This window comes from Lampetra fluviatilis, chromosome 2 (assembly GCF_964198595.1).
Source record: "Lampetra fluviatilis chromosome 2, kcLamFluv1.1, whole genome shotgun sequence".
Classification (NCBI taxonomy): Eukaryota; Metazoa; Chordata; class Hyperoartia; order Petromyzontiformes; family Petromyzontidae; genus Lampetra; species Lampetra fluviatilis.
Window position 1 is genome coordinate 1,947,402 of NC_136276.1, and position 20,350 is coordinate 1,967,751.

Sequence of the window (20,350 nt, forward strand, 5' to 3'; positions counted from 1 at the left end):
CTACCACCCATCTACTCTCCCCCAACTCCTTCAATGGTCTGCCTCTCTCACACCACCCACTCTCTCTCTATCTCCTTCCTTTCCGGTTTACCACCAATCGTGTGTGTTGAACTTCTTTCGCACCACACGTAGTAAACCGTGCATCTCGCTGCTCTCACTCCATCATCTTTTCCGTCCACATATCCCTCTCTAACTCTCACCCCTTCGTTTATCTATTCCCCCCCCCCACCACTCCCTCTAATCTGTGTTACGTATGGCTCCACTCACCATATCTCCCACTACCCACTCTCCAACACACACCAAACCTCTCTGCACCGTCCATCCCTCTTCTCTCCCCATTGCGTCCCATCTCATCCTCAACCTCTTCCCCTCCTCCTCCTCTCTTACCCACCCCCCACCCCCCACCACTTCCAACCCCCTCCCCACCCACCACCACCCCCCCCCCCCCCCCCGTCTCAGAGCTGCTCGTTGCATTCGTCGTCGTTGATGAGCATCTTGGGACCGCTGTCCGTGGTGCTGTCGCGTGACGCGGCGAACATGACCCCGCTGTAGGGGACGCAGGGCAGCGCCCAGAGGCCGCGCGTGTGCGAGGCACGCACCGCCAGCGTGCATAGCACGGCCACCACGAGCAGCATGCACAGCACGATGGCCGCAATGCCCGCGGGAGACACCGCGCCCCCTGCAACATGATGGTGACGAAGGTGGTGGTGGCGCCCAGATCACGCCGGGGGAGGGGTAGGGATGACAGGAAAAGAGAGAGAGTGAGTGACTCTGTACTCTTTGGTTTTATCGGTTAAGTCACGTAGGTAAAACATATTAAATGAATTAAAATGAAAACAAATACAATTTTCGATTTAAAGCTTTCGTGACTGCAGGGATTCATCTTATTGGTTCTTTCGGTACAGTCACGTGACTTTACCGAAAGAACCAATAAGATAAATACAATTTTCGTAAAAATTTTAATTTATTATATATATTTGTATCTACATGACTTAACCGATAAAAACAAAGAGTATGGATCCTTGCAGTCACGCAAACTTCCAATCTAGAAATGAGTGACTCTGCTCGGCAAATTCATATTGATATTGTTATTGGTGCTGTTTGTTGCTGGCTGCTCGGCGCTTGGGAACCTATGGTGTCTGTGCCCAACTCATTTCTTTAGAACTGATTTTTGTGTGTTTAGTTTGGAGTCCTTAACCCCCCCCCCCCCCGCGCACCTCCGATTAGCACGGTTGGTTATGTACGGTGCAAAAAAAGTTCAACACACATACAGTACGTGCTCGGCAACAGTGATTTTGATCATATATGAGTGTCTGTTTGTACAGGCTCACAGCGCTGCTGATTATATAGATCCACCACTAGACGCTATAGATGCATGGGGCTGTAGATTCTATATGCTCACACCGTTTAAGATGAAACATATTCCGCATCACTGCAGCGTATATGGAGTCACACCTCTAGATTATGTAGATCAACTCCAGTGTGCATTCCACAGATTCACACTGCTGTCAATTCCACACGCACCACAAAGGAAAATAAGAATCAATGAGATTGATTGATGATTGCTCTCGTCCAGTGATTCCTAACCTTTACTGCAGCCTTGCTGTACATGTTCATAAATACATAAGTTTTGTGAAACAAAGTAGTTGTACTTACGTGCCCGTGCTTAATTTGTGTTTTCGATTATTTACCTTCTAAAAAAATATGCCAATGTTTCGCACCCCTAGAAAGGGCATCTCACGCTCCCCAGGGGTGCGTGCACCCCGGGTCAAGAAGAAGCACTGCTCGAGACGATTCATCGCATTGCGGATGTGGTGAACAGTTCCAGCCTTAGTGTTTGGATTCCAATAGAGCTAACTTCTCCGTGTCTTGGGGTAGACTTCTCAACGTCAATTTATGAATACACCATCACTGCTGTAATGTGGTGCACAGTTCCATCCTTAGTGTCAGACGTACATTCTATTGTTCTAAAAGGGCTAGAAAGCCAATATTTGACAAAAAAATTGTCAAGTCAGCGTTGACAAATAGAGACGGCAGGAAGCCAATATTTCTTCCGATTTATGACACGAAAAATGACAGCTCAGATTATAAATGGTAACACTCATATGGCAAGGTCAGCCTAGAGCACAGATGAACAGGCAGACGGACATACAGATATGCGGACGGACATGAGGACGGATGCATGTACAGTGCATATGTACGGGCAGACACAAATACTGCTGAACAGACAAATGGGCAAATGGACGGTCATCATAGGTGGAGTTTGAGCTCTCGATTTGGGGGGCGGGGGGCATGGTTTCGCTTTGTCTCTCAAATTAGGAATCGCGGGTGCATATAATTAATATATTTTTAATCTTAATTGTAAACAACTGAAAATACATTTATGAAGGTGTCCAGTTGAGGGGCATTGCCCCCCCCTCCCCCCACAAACTGCGCCCATGATGGTCACACACACATGGATGGACAGACGGACAGACACATGCATGCAAAGACGAATGAGCAGGCGCACATTTAACAAATAACAAAACTACCCTCGACTCGGATTGCTCACCTGACACTTGAGCCGCCCAGACGCTCACTGCAACAAAGACACACACGAGAAAACGTCGCGTTAGAAAGGCCCCCCCCCCCCCACTGGGCACGCACGCCGTGCATTCTCACGCGAACCCCATCGCGGCGAGCGAGCGACGCACCACGCAGCTCCTCTCCCGCACCTCCCACGCCCCGAGCCTGTGCGCGCTTGCCGGCTCCGCTCGAGAAAGTTTCAGGTTGAAGTGTTTAAAGCTGCACAACCCTCGTCTGCCCCGTTGGAGATACGAGCGTTTCATAAGCGACGGTGACGTTACGTTCCTCGTCCCAGAACAAGACGACGCCAGATGGCCTTTGACTATTCAAGCGATCATTCAAAATCTCCCCTCTCCTCTCCGCGCCCTCTCCTTCTCCCTTACCTCCCTCTCGTCTCTCCCTCGCTCACTACCCTCTGTCCCCTCTCCCTTCCCGCCCGGCTCTCCCCCGTGGCCGTCACGCACCCTGCGGCTTCTTGCACACGTAGGGCAGCACCATGGAGCAGGGTTTGTCGTTCCATCGGCCGCCCACCAGCAGCTCAACGCAGCGCTCCATCGCGGAGTTGGGCTCCCCCCAGTTCCAGTTGGTGAACGACACGGGGCTCTCGTCCTGCCAGTAGAGGTTGGTTGGAACGTGAGCTGATGATGGGCGCACACGGGGAGGGAGAGGGGACGTAAGAGAGAGGGGGTGGGGCGTGAGATGGGGTAGAGAGCAGAGAGGGGAGTCCAAGGGGCAGAGAGGGAAGAGGGTGAGAAGGTGGCATTGGATAGAGGAGAGAGAGAACAGAGAAGGGAGAGACAGGATGTGAGAGCGTGAGATGGGGTGTCCATGGAGCCCCGCTGGAGGGAAGTTACCTCCTGAGCGGTCATGGGAACTGCGGCCCTCACCGGTCTCCAACTTGAAAAGGCCCGTCCAGAGGCCCTGGCTCAGGGAATCGGACATCACGGACATCTTCACCAAGAACTTATTCTCTTCCATGTCGTGGATGCTCACCATGGAGGAGTCTGTGTGGGACGGAGACACGAGGGGGGGGATAGCGGGGGATGCACGACGAGACACGGGGGAGAGACACAGGGAGATGCCGTGAGATGAGAAGGAGGCGCAGGGAGGGGTACGAGGGAGAAATGAGAGTCAGAGCCAGACACAGAGGCTGTTGGGAGGGAGATGCAAGCAGCTCGAGGGAGATCAGAATCATCATAATCAGAATGTGTATTTATACTGGAGGAATCCGATGAGCTATGAAGCTCTTTTTCACAGATGTCCAGTAGGGGCACGGGGTCAGGACGTTACAACAACAACAATACAAACACACGATAGGAGTGCCGAGTACAAGAAAGGTAAACAAATCCACCCAAACACAAACAAAAACAACACTTAACCATCCCCATCGTACCAGACAAAGCCCACTCACAAGCGACCTGGCCACAGATGATAGCACAACGAGACATCGGGAATTGCGTGAGACGCGGGGATATGTGGGAGGCTCTTGGAGAGACCGAGCCACAAGAAGATACAAGAAGATACAAGAAGATACAAGAAGATACAATACAATGAAACAACGGGGTACACATGGAGGCACGGGAGATGGTGGATGTCCCGGGAATGCACACGGGAAGGCAAGAGGGTAGGGTACTTCAATGCATCACACCATCACCCTCACACCCTCACACCCTTATGGTCAACCCCCACACCTTTCACCACCACCACCTCTACTCCCGCAGGTCACACCACTAAACCACTTCTCACAACCCACACCATCACTGCTCCCCCACCCCCCTGCACCACCACACCACATTCCCCTCTTCCCTGCACTAATACTAGCAGCAGCAGTAGCACAACCACTGGTGCAAGCAGCACCTCAAGCCAGATCGGGCACCCCCAGCGCTAACAGCAGCAGCATCATAATTAGTAGCACTATCGCCAGCAGCAGCAGGATCAGCACGGCAACCATCATCAGCATCAGCAAAAACAGCCCCCTGACAACAGCAATCGCCATTCGCCACTAAGCGTCTGTGCCGTCACCACGGCGCTTGTGCCAGGCCACGTGCACTTCAAGGCCACGTGAAGTGTCGAACGCCCGCTGGCAGGAGGTCACGGGACAGACCCAGGTGCCAATGGGTTGGCTGACTGAGATGACTGGTGGATGCACCAGCTGTGCCCCCTACCGTGCCCTGTGCACCCCACCACCCCCCACTCCCCACTCCCCACCCCCCCCCCCCACACGCACTCAGCCCCATGCAGTGGCGCACGGCGAGCGACCAGGACTTGGGGCTGTCCGTGTGGATCGAGTAGCAGTGTCCACGGAACGCGACCCAGCTGGTGCCCGACGGGTCCTCGGGGCACGTGCCGTGCTCGGGCGTGCGCCCAGCTGCACGCCGGTCACAGGGGGTCACAGCGGGTCACAGCAGGTCACAGTGGGTCACAGCAGGTCACAGCGGGTCACAGCGGGTCACAGGGGGTCACAGCAGGTCACAGCGGGTTACAGCGGGTCACAGCAGGTCACGGCGGGTCACGGTGAGTCACAGCGGGTCACAGCAGGACACAGCAGGTCACAGTGGGTCACGACGGGTCACGGCGGGTCACGGTGGGTCACACCACGAGGCGCCACGGTGGCTGGGAGATGCTATCTCCCTCGCCTGGTCTGGAGGAGTTTGTGGGTTCCATCCCGACCCTGACACCGGTATATATGGAGTTCGCGGTGTCTCTCTCCCCGTGGTCGCGTGGATTTTTTTCCGGGTCCTCCTGTTTTTCCCTCCACATTTAGAAAAGCCACTTCGTTGAGCTGTCATTTGTGGTAACCAGGTCGCTTCTGAAAAAGAACTACATAGCTCAGTGGGCCTTGCCTGGTGAAATAAATAAAATAGCGGTTTAAAATAGCTTCGTTTCATTTCGCCAAGAAGACATTATCAGTGTCAGGGCCGCCACACATTCTAAACCACTGAGTGTGGTAGCAGCACGATGATGCTGGGAGGTGTTTTCACATTCATGTGTTGTCGGGGGCCGCAAGTCAGGGGCTGCACTGAAGGCCACTGAGGGCCGCCATGAAGAACATTTGGGTAACCAGTGGGTGACTTAAAACATTCTAACTAAAAATGATCGAACGGAGCTGCTGCTTCTGCTGCATTGTCAGTGGTGCACAAGAACAAATGACAGCACCAAAAAAAAACAATCAACGCATTATACCTCTGTGGCTCCTCTCTATGCGCTGCGAAGAAGGGACATTGCCCAGAATGTCGCCTATTGCACATGGGCATACGTCGTTAGACGGCAACAGAATGTATGGAGTTTCTCAAAAACGTAACGTATAACTTAGGGAACGATTCGAAATACCTTACGTTAAATTCGCATTTACGAGAAGGGGGGGGGTGAGGTTAGAATTGGACAATAGACAGTGGGTCGTCGTTAAGCTCACTCTGTGCTGGTTTCCCGCGCTGTTCCCACATTACTGGGCGCAATCTTATTGACAAATGTGTTGAGTTTTCCAATAAAAAAAGATGACGCGATTATTTTCAACAGTGTCAAACGCAAGCAGAGTAATACACACGCAGAGTGGTAGGAGGCCCCGAGCCGTGACCGAGGAGGCGATAGGACGGTCAAGAGACAGGAAAGGGAGACAGAGGGAACATTCGGAAGAGATCGAAAAGAGAAAGGAAAAGATAAGAGGGGAGAGGGGCGGTAATAAGTGGACAACAGGGTGAAAAGGTCACGTCAGCAGTGAGCCAACCGAAGGAGATAAAGTCTTCCCACAGACCGACAGCAGATAGAGCCCTGTGACAGAGCTGCACACGAGTGGACACCCCGCGAATCGCACTGCTCGGGAGCTCACGGGATTGACGGACGTGACCAGCGAATATGTATGCATTGTTGAACTTCTTTCGCCCCATACGTAGCCAACCGTGCTAATTGGAGGTGGTCTACACCATGTTTAGCCCGGCGCCTGGGACCCTGCGGCCCCCAGATGTAGTTGCTCTGCCTGCACACTTTGCCGCTATGCGACTGATCATCGTCATCATCATCCTGCCAATCGTAAACTCCCTCGCGCATGCATACATGCCAACACTACCGATCAGCGGTAGGACTGGCAAGCACGGTTTGGAATTGACAGCAGAAATCTTGCCAATTGCTAAGCCGGTTTACAGCATTCTGATTATCCAAGCTAAATCACAGCGCGATATGAAATTAAAAAATAAAAACATTTGACTAGCTTCATGCTTTGAACATCGGCAGGCGGTACGGGGGGGCGATTCATCATCGGCAGGCTACTTCTTAACTCGGTCGGGTTAAGTTTTGATTTAAAGCTTTCGTGACTGCAGGGATTCATCTTCTTGGTTCTTTCGGTAAAGTCATCACGTAGAAGGGAAATAATAAAATAATGAAAATAAAACGTAATAAAATAATTCTCACGACGTTTTGGCCACAAAGCAAGCAGCCGTCTTCAGGTGGAGAACAGGTCTGTCGAGAAGGCAGAGTCTGAAGTCGGTCGGGTTAGTAAAGTGTCGACTAGCGTTCACGATTGATGTCGCGTACCGGACAAGGACTGGCACACGACGCGCCGCGTGGCGTCGCACTCCTCGCTCGCCCAGCTGCCGTTGAGGGAGATGACGGCGCAGTCCCTGCCGGGCCGCGGCTCCGCGGGCGCCCACTCCTCGTACCAGAGGCGCTCCCCGCTGGCCCACGCGAAGCGCGAGCGGGCCTCCAAGGTCTGGAGCGGCCCAAGAAGCGACACGGGAACAGATTGGTGACTGGCGAACCGCGCGGAGGCCAAGCGGAGTGAACCTCGACCGCTCCTGACCTGAGGTAGCCGAGTTAACCCGAACTCACCTGAGCGAGTAAATTAATACTTAATTAATCGGATAGCCCAGCTCTAACTGGATTGTATTATTGAGTTTGCTACACTGTGTACCACCACCAGCATCACCACCAATGATGGTGATGAAGACGGTGATGTCAAAGATGATAAACATTTATTTATTTTGTTGTAAGATGATTACGACAATGATGATGATGATGATGATTGTGAATGTGTCACTGCCAATATCGCCACCACCACCGCCACTACGACCACCACCACCGCCACCACCGCCACCACCACCGCCGTCCCCACTACTGCCGTCACCACCACCACCACCAGTGCCACCCACCACCACTGCCACCACCACCAGTGCCACAACCACCATCGCCACCACCGCCGCCACCACCACCGCCACCACCACCATCACCTTGTTGCCGTGTGCGTGCAGTCCGAGCCAGATGGGCTCCCTGAGGCGGCTGGCGAGCACGGTGAGGAAGGCGTGGTGCGTGGGGTCCATCACGTGGGGCAGCCCCGCGCTCTCGGCAGCACACACCTCGGCGGCGCGGGCCCACGCCACTCGCTCCCCCGCCACCACCCAGTAGCTGAGCCCCCCAAAGTTGCGCTGCCGGGGGGCCGGCGTGGCGGCGGGGGGCAGGAACAGCGGGTCTGGCGCGGGTGGAGAGAGACGGGTTCGCGTGGGATTTACAATTACATCATTGCGGCGGATTACATTACCAATAGGAGTGGATTACAATTATCATTGCGACGGATTACATTACCCATAGGAGTGGATTACAATTCTCATTGCGGCGGATTACATTACCCATAGGAGTGGATTACAATTCTCATTGCGGCGGATTACATTACCCATAGGAGTGGATTACAATTATCATTGCGGCGGATTACATTACCCATAGGAGTGGATTACAATTCTCATTGCGGCGGATTACATTACCCATAGGAGTGGATTACAATTCTCATTGCGGCGGATTACATAACCCATAGGAGTGGATTACAATTCTCATTGCGGCGGATTACATTACCCATAGGAGTGGATTACAATTCTCATTGCGGTGGATTACATTACCCATAGGAGTGGATTACAATTCTCATTGCGGCGGATTACATTACCCATAGGAGCGGATTACAATTCTCATTGCGGCGGATTACATTACCCATAGGAGTGGATTACAATTCTCATTGCGGCGGATTACATTACCCATAGGAGTGGATTACAATTCTCATTGCTGCGGAATACATTACCCATAGGTGTAGATTACAATTCTCATTGCGGCGGATTACATTACCCATAGGAGTGGATTACAATTCTCATTGCGGCGGATTACATTACCCATAGGTGTAGATTACAATTATCATTGCGGCGGATTACATTACCCATAGGAGTGGATTACAATTCTCATTGTGGCGGATTACATTACCCATAAGAGTGGATTACAATTATCATTGCGGCGGATTACATTACCCATAGGTGTAGATTACAATTCTCATTGCGGTGGATTACATTACCCATAGGAGTGGATTACAATTCTCATTGCTGCGGAATACATTACCCATAGGTGTAGATTACAATTCTCATTGCGGCGGATTACATTACCCATAGGAGTGGATTACAATTCTCATTGCGGCGGATTACATTACCCATAGGTGTAGATTACAATTATCATTGCGGCGGATTACATTACCCATAGGAGTGGATTACAATTCTCATTGTGGCGGATTACATTACCCATAAGAGTGGATTACAATTATCATTGCGGCGGATTACATTACCCATAGGTGTAGATTACAATCCTCATTGCGGTGGATTACATTACCCATAGGAGTGGATTACAATGTTTATTTCAGTGATTATCCATCGATATATCCACAGATAGGGGAGTATTTTGTGTGGGAAGGATGCAGGTGAAACTGTGCCCAGGTATCGAGGTGAGACAGGATGCAGGTAGGTGATGGTGCAGGTGAGAGGAGAGGGGTGAGTGTGCTGGTGAGATGGGAGGGGTGAGCGTGTGGGTGAGCGGAAAGCGGTGAGTATGCCGGTGAGAAGAGGGGTGTGTGGGTGAGCGGGGAGTGGTGAGCGTGTGGGTGAGCGGGGAGTGGTGAGCGTGTGGGTGAGTGGGAGTGGTGAGCGTGTGGGTGAGTGGGAGTGGTGAGCGTGTGGGTGAGTGGGAGTGGTGAGCGTGTGGGTGAGTGGGAGTGGTGAGCGTGTGGGTGAGTGGGATTGGTGAGCGTGTGGGTGAGTGGAAGTGGTGAGCGTGTGGGTGAGTGGGAGTGGTGAGCGTGTGGGTGAGTGGGAGTGGTGAGCGTGTGGGTGAGTGGAAGTGGTGAGCGTGTGGGTGAGTGGGAGTGGTGAGCGTGTGGGTGAGCGGGGAGTGGTGAGCGTGTGGGTGAGCGGGGAGTGGTGAGCGTGTGGGTGAGTGGGGAGGGCTGAGCGCGCCAGTGAGCGGGGAGTGGTGAGCGTGTGGGTGAGCGGGGAGTGGTGAGCGTGTGGGTGAGTGGGGAGGGCTGAGCGTGTGGGTGAGCGGGAGTGGTGAGCGTGTGGGTGAGTGGGAGTGGTGAGCGTGTGGGTGAGTGGGAGTGGTGAGCGTGTGGGTGAGTGGGATTGGTGAGCGTGTGGGTGAGTGGGAGTGGTGAGCGTGTGGGTGAGTGGGAGTGGTGAGCGTGTGGGTGAGTGGGAGTGGTGAGCGTGTGGGTGAGTGGAAGTGGTGAGCGTGTGGGTGAGTGGGAGTGGTGAGCGTGTGGGTGAGCGGGGAGTGGTGAGCGTGTGGGTGAATGGGGAGTGGTGAGCGTGTGGGTGAGTGGGGAGGGCTGAGCGCGCCAGTGAGCGGGGAGTGGTGAGCGTGTGGGTGAGCGGGGAGTGGTGAGCGTGTGGGTGAGTGGGGAGGGCTGAGCGTGTGGGTGAGCGGGGAAGGGGTGACCTGCTGACCTCGGAACTTCTGGCAGATGAAGCCACTGAGCTCAAAGCAGGAGATGGTGACCCACTTCCCTGTGAACGGATCCATGCCCACGCAGTCGTGCTGCACTCACCACCACAACAATGGCAGCAACGATGACATCAACAACGACATCAACAACGACATTAACGATGACATCGACGATGACATCAAGAACGACATCAACAATGACATCAACGATGACATCGTCGATGACATCAACGACATCAACGATGACATCGCCAATGACATCAACAACAACATTAACGATGACATCGACGATGACATCACCAATGGCATTAAGAACAACATCAACAACAACATCAACAATAACGTTTCTGAGTGTCCGGCACAGGATGGAGTCATACCATTGGATGTCTTAACTTTACGTCCACCGCTTTGTTTAGGCACATAGCTCGTACTCCAGTGGTAGTGCCTTACACCGATAATCTCCTACTTAAAAGCCAAGCTTAGCAGCACTCGAGAGAGTCGGGAAGTCGTCAGCGGAAAGGCTTTGGATGGCTGGGGTGGCTGGGCGACAATGATGCATCACAGGTGGGGAAAGCGGAAAATGCGGAAAAATGACAGACTCCAGGAAATGCAGCGGAGAGCGTTGAACAACTACGCAAGGAAGCCAAAGACAACGACCGCATGCCAGAGCGTAGCGGTTGTGAGGAATCGCGCAGCGGCAGTAGCAGCAGCAGCAACACGACGCCGGCTGGCGTACACCAGCACAGAGGTCAGAGGTCATCGCCATCGCGCATCCGACCGCAGCGCTGATCGGGGCGCGACGCCGACTCCGCGCTCACAGCTCACCACGGGGGGGGGGGGGGGGGCACGGTTCGGGAGCGGCCGAACGGCCCCCCCGCCCCCTCGCTCCCCCGCCCCCCGCCCCCCCGCTCCCTCGCCCCCCCGCTCCCCCGGCGCCCGGCGAACTCCCCGAGCGCCGCCACCCCCGGCCCTTCTCGGGCTTCCGAAGAAGGGAGGCGGGGAGGGGGGGGGTGCACGTTTGGGGACATCGGCGGACTCCGTTGGCCGCGCCGCGAGGACCCTCCGGGCGAGCGAGCGAGCGGGAGGGCGAGCGGGCGGGCGAGCGGGCGAGCGAGCGGGCGAGTCAGCGAGCGAGTGGCGGTACCGCGCCGGTACCTCAGCACTACCGAGTAAGTCCGCGAGGGCTGCCCGGCCGCCCAGTTGCTGAAGGAGAGCGGCAGGTTCTCAGTCCACAGGTACTCGTCCATCTTGTTGCGGTCTGTGAGGCCGATGTAGAGGTGACCGTTTGTATTCGGCACCATGTTGCTGAGCAGGAAGGCTGCGGGGGGGGGGGAGTGGGGGAGGGCGTTGCTCATCATCGTCATCCTGGGCAACCACGATCGATCTACTGCTGGATGAAGGCCTCCCCGAGAACGTCTCCCAGCAATCCCTTGCGAGAAGGAATGGCGACGGTTGGCAGCGCTTGATTACGGTCGAGCGAGCACGCACCCAAATGCTCCTTCATTCATCTAAAGACCCATCCATGTACCATGGAGGTCGTACTTGGATGTCTACAATAATACACGTCATAGAGTGAGATACAGAGAGACTCACAAACATCGTGCCACAGACACATAGAGACGCACGCACAGATAGCCAGACACACAGAGAGGGAGACATACACAAATACCGAGACACAGACACGGACACACACGGACACATAAAGGCAACAGCTATTGTTGACCACGATTAGGATGATGGTAATCACGATGGTGCTCTTGACGATGATGGTGTTGACGAAGATGATGATGTGAATGATGATGATGATGTTGACGAAGATGACGATGTGAATGATGATGATGATGATGATGTTGACGAAGATGACGATGTGTATGATGATGATGATGTTGACGAAGATGACGATGTGAATGATGATGATGATGACGAAGATGACGATGTGAATGATGATGATGATGTTGACGAAGATGACGATGTGAATGATGATGATGATGTTGACGAAGATGACGATGTGAATGATGACGATGATGATGTTGACGAAGATGACGATGTGAATGATGATGATGATGACGAAGATGACGATGTGAATGATGATGATGATGTTGACGAAGATGACGATGTGAATGATGATGATGATGTTGACGAAGATGACGATGTGAATGATGACGATGATGATGTTGACGAAGATGACGATGTGAATGATGATGACGATGATGATGTGCATCGATTGAGAACCTTGCTCGAGGGGGGACTGCACGGTGACGAGGTGCCCTCCTCGGCTGTGACAGACGAGGTTCGCCGAGTCCCAGTTGACGTACTCCGATGAGTTGGATGCCCGGATCAAATAGCACTGCTCGCAACACATGAGCATCAGCATTATGAGCATCATCAGCATCATCAGCACAATCAGCATCGTGAGCATCATGAGCATCATGAGCATCATGAGCATCATCAGCATCATCAGCACAATCAGCATCGTGAGCATCATCAGCACCATCAGCATCATGAGCATCATGAGCATCATGAGCATCATGAGCATCATCAGCATCATCAGCACAATCAGCATCGTGAGCATCATGAGCATCATGAGCATCATCAGCATCATCAGCACAATCAGCATCGTGAGCATCATCAGCACCATCAGCATCATCAGCATCATGAGCATCATCAGCATCATTAGCATCATCAGCATCATCAGCATCACCAGCATCATGAGCACCATCAGCACCATCACCATCATCTGCACCGTCATCAACATCATCATCCGCAGCATCATCAGCTGTGTAATGGGCTTCATCCCCTAGGTCGACTCAGCCTCAAATGAGTACCTGGTGCGGTGCGTAGTAAACATCACCACTCGGGAGACAAAGGCGGTCGGGCGTGGTGCTGGTCACCCACCCCCTCGTGTGCCATGCCGGCCTTCACAGGTGCTCGCGAACAGCACTTGTCTCTTAAGGCTATACGGGGGATCTTTGTCTTTTGTTTGTTGGGGTGGGGGAGGGTGGTGGCGTCGTGGGGGTGGGGGGGGTCACCTTGCTGCCAAAGAGGAGCCATTTGCGGGGGCATCCCCCCGTGGAGGGGGCGGTAGGGGCTGGGGTGGCCATGGGGGTGGTGCCGTTCCCACGCTGGCAAATGTAAGCGAGGCGCGCCCCGCAGTTGCGATCGTTCCAGTTCCCTGCGAGGGCGGGTGGGGAGGGGAGGGGGGGCACACGCACGGTCATCGTCTCGTCGGTTTGGGTCATCAGCATCATCAATTCATCATCGGCAGAATGATCTCAGAGACTGAGCGGCCAACATCACAGACTCGCAGGCGAGGAGGCAGAGATAGGGAGGACGGGGATTTCATCGATGTATGGAGACAGACACAGATGGCATGAGACGGGCAGACACGCACGCACGTGCACTTCGCACGAGACAGAAGGATGGGTAGACGGACAGGGGGATGGAGAGATTCGGCGTGAGGCGGACGGAGGGATTGGTCGGAGTCCGACGGACGGAGGGGCAGGACTTCTGCTCACCGATCTGCGAGCTCATGCTGCCGCAGTACTCCTCCAGCGCGTGGTTGTTGGGCTCGAAGGGCGACCAGTTGGTGTAGTTCAGCGGCGAGCCGTCGACCCACCTGCACGTGTGCACGTCGAGCGTCGTTGGCACCGGCACGTAGCCAAGCGTGGTAATCGCGCGCGCGCGCGTCCATGCGAGCGTGTCCGTGTCGATGTGGGGAGAGCGGTCGTGTCGCGGTTAGCTCGCCGCGCTACCACGTCCCGGCGACCCGGCTTTGATTGTCTCTCACGGCCAGCACTCAGTGACCTGGTCCTGGGCCTCGCCAAGATCGACTCAGCCTCAAATGAGTAACCTGGTGTGTAGTAAACATCGCCACTGGGGAGACAATGGCGGCTGGGCGTGGTGCTGGCCACCACCCCCTCGTGTGCTGTGCGGGTCCTCATCAGTGCTGCTCGCTAACAACACTTGCTCCCACAGTCTGTGTTACAGGCTATACAGGGATCTTTACCGGGACGCTGGTGGACTGGAGTAGGTGGCACGTGACTAGGAGTGGCCCCAGTGGGAGGCATACTGGATGCGGTGGGCCGGGCTCAAAAATATGTCTACGGATCTCCGAGCCGAACAGACGCGGATCCAATGAGGCCTTGTGGACACGTCTGTGTGTGTGTCTACATACGTGTCCCGTGTGCTTGCGTGTCCGTGTGATGCGTACGCGTCTACGTGCCTCCACGTCTATGTGCACTTCTCAATGTGTCTTTGTCTACGTGTGCGTGCGCACGCATTCTGCATAGAACGGTGGCGCAGTGGTTAGCGTGGTGCTCTATGAGTCCGGTGACCTAAATTATAATCCAGGCAAGGGCCGACATGAGTGGTGAGTGAAACTATTGTACGTATCCATGTGTACGTGCCTCCCTTGTTTATTGTGTACGTGTGTGACTACCTTGCGTGTGTGCATGCTATTGTGTTTAGCGTGAGTACGCACCCAAACACTCCTTTATCCATCTGAAGACCCATCCATATTTCTTGGAGGTCGTACTTGGATGTCTACGCATCATAGACAGAGACGACAGAGAGACACACAAACACCCAGACACAGGGAGAGAGAGAGGTATAGACACACAGAGAGACAGACAGACAGAGAGACACAGAGAGACACAGTTCAATGAATGGGCATCAATAATTGAATTTTTTTATCAACATTTTTAAGAAGTGAACAAGTAACTCTCTACGTGTGAAGCAGTCTGTGTCTTTGCACATAATGTATCTGGGTGTGCGTGTGTAGGGGGAGCGGTGGAGGACTGGTTGGGCGCACTGCACTTTCAACCCGGTCACCCTGGATTCTATTCCTGGCCACGGTATCAGTGGTTAATATCTAAACCAATTCTGGACCTCCCCTAGGTTGACTCAGCCTTGAATGAGTACCTGGTGCTGTGTGTAAACATCAGCACTGCGGAGACAAAGGCGGTCGGGCGTGGTGCGTGCCACGCCACCCCTCATGCGCAGTGTGCCGTCCTCCATTTGGCTGCAATACATTTCCACGTGATCAGCTACTTTATTGGGGCTATCATTTGTGGGTAGGTGGCTTCTGAAAAATAAGCTAATAGCTCAGTGGGCCTTACCCGATGAAATAAAAAGTTTATTTTGAATACAAAAAAATTGTTTGAAAGTGAGTTCAACACGGAGGCGTTGGCGATGAAAATTACCCATAAATAATAATCAGGGTTTTTGGGTTAGGTCGCGTCAACATGATCGTGTCGTGAGTTGTCGACTTCTCCACTGGGCAGACCCAGGTGGTGGCCGTGGATCGACTGACTCCGACGACTTGGTGCACGCACCGCCTGTGCCCCCCTCCCCTGCCCCTCGCGTGCCAACCAACCCCCCCACCACCCCCCTAGCATGCCAACAACCCCCCACCACCCCCCTCCCTCCCAGGTGCGGCAGAGCCCCCCCCCCCCCGGGAGCTCCTCACGATGCGCAGCAGCTCCCGCTGTTCGCGCTCGCTGCGCGGCATCGCCAGGTCGCCCCCTCCGCGCGCGCACTCGCGCCGAGCCGCGGCGAACGTCGCGGTCTCGTTGCGGCTGTAGAAGATGTCGCGCGTGCCCAGCGCGTACCAGCCGTCCGCCGTCATGTTCTCTGTGTCCCGCGGGGGGGGGGGAGGGGGAGGAGGGGGTACGGGGGGGAGGGGCTTTCATTGTTTGACTGCGTCTTGAAAGGTGGCATCGGCTGATGGCAAGCTGTGGAGGGTGTTGTCTGCAGCAGGAAGGTCGTGCTATTAGATCCCGAGCCTGACGCATGCTGCTGTATATTTGGAGATTGCGTCTCTCTCTCTCTATCCTCTCTCCCCGTGGTCGCGTGGATTTTTCTCCGGGTCCTCCGGTTTCCACCCTCCACATTTAGAATCAACGTCACGCGCTGAGCGTATTTGGCTGTTGTAAATTTACACTTCGTGGAGCTATCATTTGTGGCCAGGTCGCTTCTGAAATCGAGCTAATAGCACGGTGGGCCTTGTCTGCTAAAATCACAACAGTTTACTTTGATACTTTACAATATCGTTTCTTCCTACGTCGCACTTTTGGAACAATCCGACGTAGGAACCTGGCGACCCGAGTTCGATTCCTGCTCACGGCCAACTCCGGTGAAAATTATTTGAATCGGCCCTGGGCCTTCCCTAAGTCGACACAGCCTCAAATGAGTAAACATCGCCACTGGGGAGACAAAGGCGGTCGGGCGTGGTGTTGGCCACCCACCCCCTCGTGTGCCTATCATAGGTGCTCGCTAACAGCACTTGCCCCAACAGTCTGTTTTAGGCTATACGGGGGATCTTTGTATTTTGTATATAACATATTACACACACAATAAATGTCTGTTTAACACGTAGACTTTCGCAACCAATGCAATCTATAACATAGTTTTTTGGGGGGGTTAGATTTGCTTCAATATTATTGGCTGTGTCGGGTGGCACATCGCGATCCGCATATAAGTAGTGCGACGTGCTTACCTTTGTGGAACATGTCATTCGACATCGGATTTAAAGGTTTTCCTGGAAAACAAAAGACAATGGGGGAAATGTAAACACAGTGGCGTGGGCGCTTAACGAACGCCACTCGGCTACACAGAGTCCGTTTGCCTGTTACTGTGTGTGACTGTGTGTGTGACTGTGTGTGTGACTGTGTGTGACTGTGTGTGTGTGACTGTGTGTGTGTGACTGTGTGTGACTGCGTGTGTGAGTGTGACTGTATGGGTGTGACTGTGTGTGTGTGAGTGTGTGTGTGTGACTGTGTGAGTGTGTGTGTGACTGTATGGGTGTGACTGTGTGTGTGACTGTGTGAGTGTGTGAGAGTGTGTGTGAGTGTGTGTGACTGTGTGTGTGACTGTGTGTGTGACTGTGTGTCTGTGTGACTGTGTGTGTGACTGTGTGTGTGTGACTGTGTGTGTGACTGTGTGGGTGTGACTGTGTGTGTGACTGTGTGTGACTGTGTGTGACTGTGTGTCTTTGTGTGAGTGTGTCCGGCAAAACAACCTCCTACCTCCTCGCGGTGCCGGACGGGCAACACTGTCGTGGGCAGTGCTGTGGGGGGAGGGCCAATGCCCATTGGCCTCTCCCCTCATGGCGTCTGTGACCACCACAGTGGCTAAACGGGGGCTCTGGACGGGTGCGAGGGGCTGGTAACCCCTCCACCTTCAATTAACCACCACTAAACTACGATTTAAACATAAACCTGTAATTAATAAGCTTGTGCCGGAGGCCCCGGGGGGTCAGGCTTTTATGACGTCTCCTGGCCAAACCCCATTTGGCGGAGCCAGGAGATTGAATTTTAACCCTCGGGGCTCCTCCAGTAACAACGAAAAACCATTGCGGATGGCCACGTGGAATGTTCGAACGCTCACTGCGGAGGAGAGGCTGCCACTCCTCTGTCGGGAGCTGGACCGGTACCGCCTGGATCTCTGTGGCATTCAGGAGGTCCGGTGGACCGGTTCTGGCTCCTGCCACCATGAGGGGTGGACAGTCCTCTACTCGGGGCAGGAGACTGCCAAACAACAGGGTGTGGCTCTTCTTCTGAACAAAAGAATGAAGGGGGCGTGGGAGCGTGGCGGTGAGGTGTGGGAAGCTGTAAGCCCCAGGATACTTTGGGCTCGCCTTCCCATCAACCAGAGGCGAGGAGTGGTGGTCGTGGTTACTTACGCCCCCACCGAAGACGAACATCCGTGGAGGGATGCAGGCAAAGCCGATGAGTCAGACGCTTTCTATGACCTACTGTCACAGGTGCTGGCTAAAGTGGCCACTCGGGACAGAGTCATCTTGTTGGGTGACTTCAATGCCCGAGTTGGTCATGATGCTGGCACCTGGTCTGGAGTGATTGGAAGGCATGGGCCAGATCAGCTCAATAACAACGGTAGGAGGCTGCTAGATTTCTGTGCAGCCCATGGGCTTGTAATTACCAACACGCTCTTCCGGCATCGGCGCATCCACACAACATCATGGATGCATGCCGGGTCCAAGCAAGAACATCTGCTGGACTACGTAGTGACGGACCAGCGGATGCGAGCCCATGTCCTTGACACCAGGACCTACCGTGGAGCTGATCTGCCCTCTGACCATCGACTAGTCATCTGTAAGATGCGCCTGCCATTCTTCCACTCCGGTGGTGGGTGTACACCCAGGATCCCATTCCAACCAAAAGTGGCCTGGTCTAAGTTAGCTGATGAAAGTTGCAAGCGAGAATTTCATCATCGCTTGCAGCTGGGGTTGGCATCGTCCCCCACTCCACCTGATGTCGAGGGTAAATGGGCGAGGTTTAAGACTGTGACTCATGCAGCTGCAATGGCTGCTTTGGGTACGCGGTCCAGACCTCCCCGGGAACCCTGGCTGACGGAGGAGGTGTTCAGGTTAATTGAGAAAAAGCGACAGGCCCACTCTCATCGCCTACAGCATCCCACGTCAGAGAATGAGGAGGTTTACCGCAGCCTTCGCTCGGAGGTTCGGAGAGCCGTAAGGCGCTGTAAGGATGGGTGGTGGTCGCGGGTTGCTGAGGAGATGGAGTCTGCCTCAGTGGCCCGCGATCACAAATCACTATTTAACTCCATCAAAAAAGTAACCTGCAGCGCCACACCTATTACCATCATTAGAGGAAAAAACGGTGATCCAATCTCCGACCCCCAGGAACAGGTTTGCAGATTTGCTGAGCATTTCTGTGAGGTCCTGGGGGAGGGAAAATCTCTCAGCCAGGAAAACATCATGGCACAAAGTGGGGATAACCCTGCTGAGGCTGCGGTGCCTCAAATATTGGAAGAGGTCACCCCCTGTGAGTGGCTGGCTGAGGTACCGGCTGTTGAGGAAGTACTGAGGGCGATCCGGAGTCTGAGACCAGGGAAGGCACCGGGCAGAGATGATCTCCCAGGCGAAATGCTGAGGGAGGGTGGCGTTTGTGCACAGACTGCCCTATATGACATCATAACAACAGTCTGGACCACTGGACGGGTTCCGCAGGACTGGAAGGATGCCCTGGTGGTCCCCCTCTTTAAGAAGGGGGACCGCACAGACTGTAACAACTACAGGGGCATCTCACTCCTCAGTGTGCCGGGTAAGGTCCTGGCAAGGATTATTCAACATCGCCTTGCTAGGCATGCTGAGGAGAGGCTTGCGGAGCCCCAATGTGGTTTCAGGAAAGGGCGGTTCTGCACAGATGCCATATTTTCTGTCCGTCTGCTACAGCAGAGGTGTAGGGAATTCCAAAAAGACCTACATCTCTGCTTTATTGACCTGGTCAAGGCCTATGATACCATCAGTAGGACTGGGCTCTGGGTTGTTCTTCGTGCTTTCGGAGTCCCTGACCCTCTGCTCACGATCATTAAGGACCTTCATGATGGTGAGCGGGCCCGGGTAAAACTACGTGGCCGGGAGTCGGAGCCTTTCCCTGTACACCTTGGGGTGCGACAGGGATGTCCTCTGGCTCCCACATTATTTAACATCTATTTCGACTGCGTAGTTCGTGAAGCCTTCAATAGCTGTACCGGGGGAATTACCATTTGGTACAGATATAATGGGAGGCTGATCGACGCCCGGGTGCGATCAAGGGATGGCTCCCTATTGGTCAACCACGTTATGTATGCCGATGATTTGGTAATAGCTGCTCATTCAGAAGAGGAGTTGGAGACGCTGCTGCTGAGGCTGGAGTGTGCCACTAAGAGGTGGGGCCTTACCATCAGCCCCACCAAAACTAAGCACCTGCCTGGGTATTTTGTACCATCGGGCACTCCGCCCCCACAACTCCCAATCGGTGATGGGGCAGTTGTGGAGAGAGTAGAGAGTTTCCCATACCTGGGCAGTGTGCTCATGACCAGCTCCAGTTTATCAGCAGAGGTCTCACTCCGAATCAGTCGAGCGGCAATATCTTTTCATCGGTTGCGTAACGCTGTGTGGAAGCTACCTGGTCTGTCGCTCCGCACGAAGCTTCAGGTCTTCTCGGCCACGGTCATTCCCTCCCTTCTCTACGCTTGCGAAACGTGGACCCCCCTAGTGGAGCATCTTCGCCGGTTGGAAACATTTAGGCTG

At 54.1% G+C, this 20,350-nt stretch overlaps 1 protein-coding gene across 3 annotated transcripts in view; it reads right to left on the reverse strand.

The window, feature by feature from the left end:
- Positions 1-455: 455 nt before the first annotated feature.
- The window catches only part of LOC144939153 (C-type mannose receptor 2-like), a 55,017-nt gene continuing 35,122 nt past the window's right edge, over positions 456-20,350 (reverse strand). For 2 of the 3 annotated variants that reach the window (XM_078866674.1, XM_078866675.1), the window contains exons 18-32: positions 16,796-16,837; positions 15,767-15,930; positions 14,780-14,841; positions 13,815-13,915; positions 13,329-13,471; positions 12,532-12,646; positions 11,466-11,617; positions 10,302-10,392; positions 7,785-8,023; positions 7,093-7,267; positions 4,793-4,933; positions 3,420-3,569; positions 3,030-3,203; positions 2,552-2,578; positions 456-679 (exon numbers count right to left, since the gene is read on the reverse strand). In XM_078866674.1, coding sequence (XP_078722800.1) covers positions 456-679; positions 2,552-2,578; positions 3,030-3,203; positions 3,420-3,569; positions 4,793-4,933; positions 7,093-7,267; positions 7,785-8,023; positions 10,302-10,392; positions 11,466-11,617; positions 12,532-12,646; positions 13,329-13,471; positions 13,815-13,915; positions 14,780-14,841; positions 15,767-15,930; positions 16,796-16,837 — 2,000 coding nt within the window. The remainder of the gene's footprint in view (positions 680-2,551; positions 2,579-3,029; positions 3,204-3,419; positions 3,570-4,792; positions 4,934-7,092; positions 7,268-7,784; positions 8,024-10,301; positions 10,393-11,465; positions 11,618-12,531; positions 12,647-13,328; positions 13,472-13,814; positions 13,916-14,779; positions 14,842-15,766; positions 15,931-16,795; positions 16,838-20,350) is intronic. The other variant, XM_078866676.1, reaches the window with a different exon arrangement.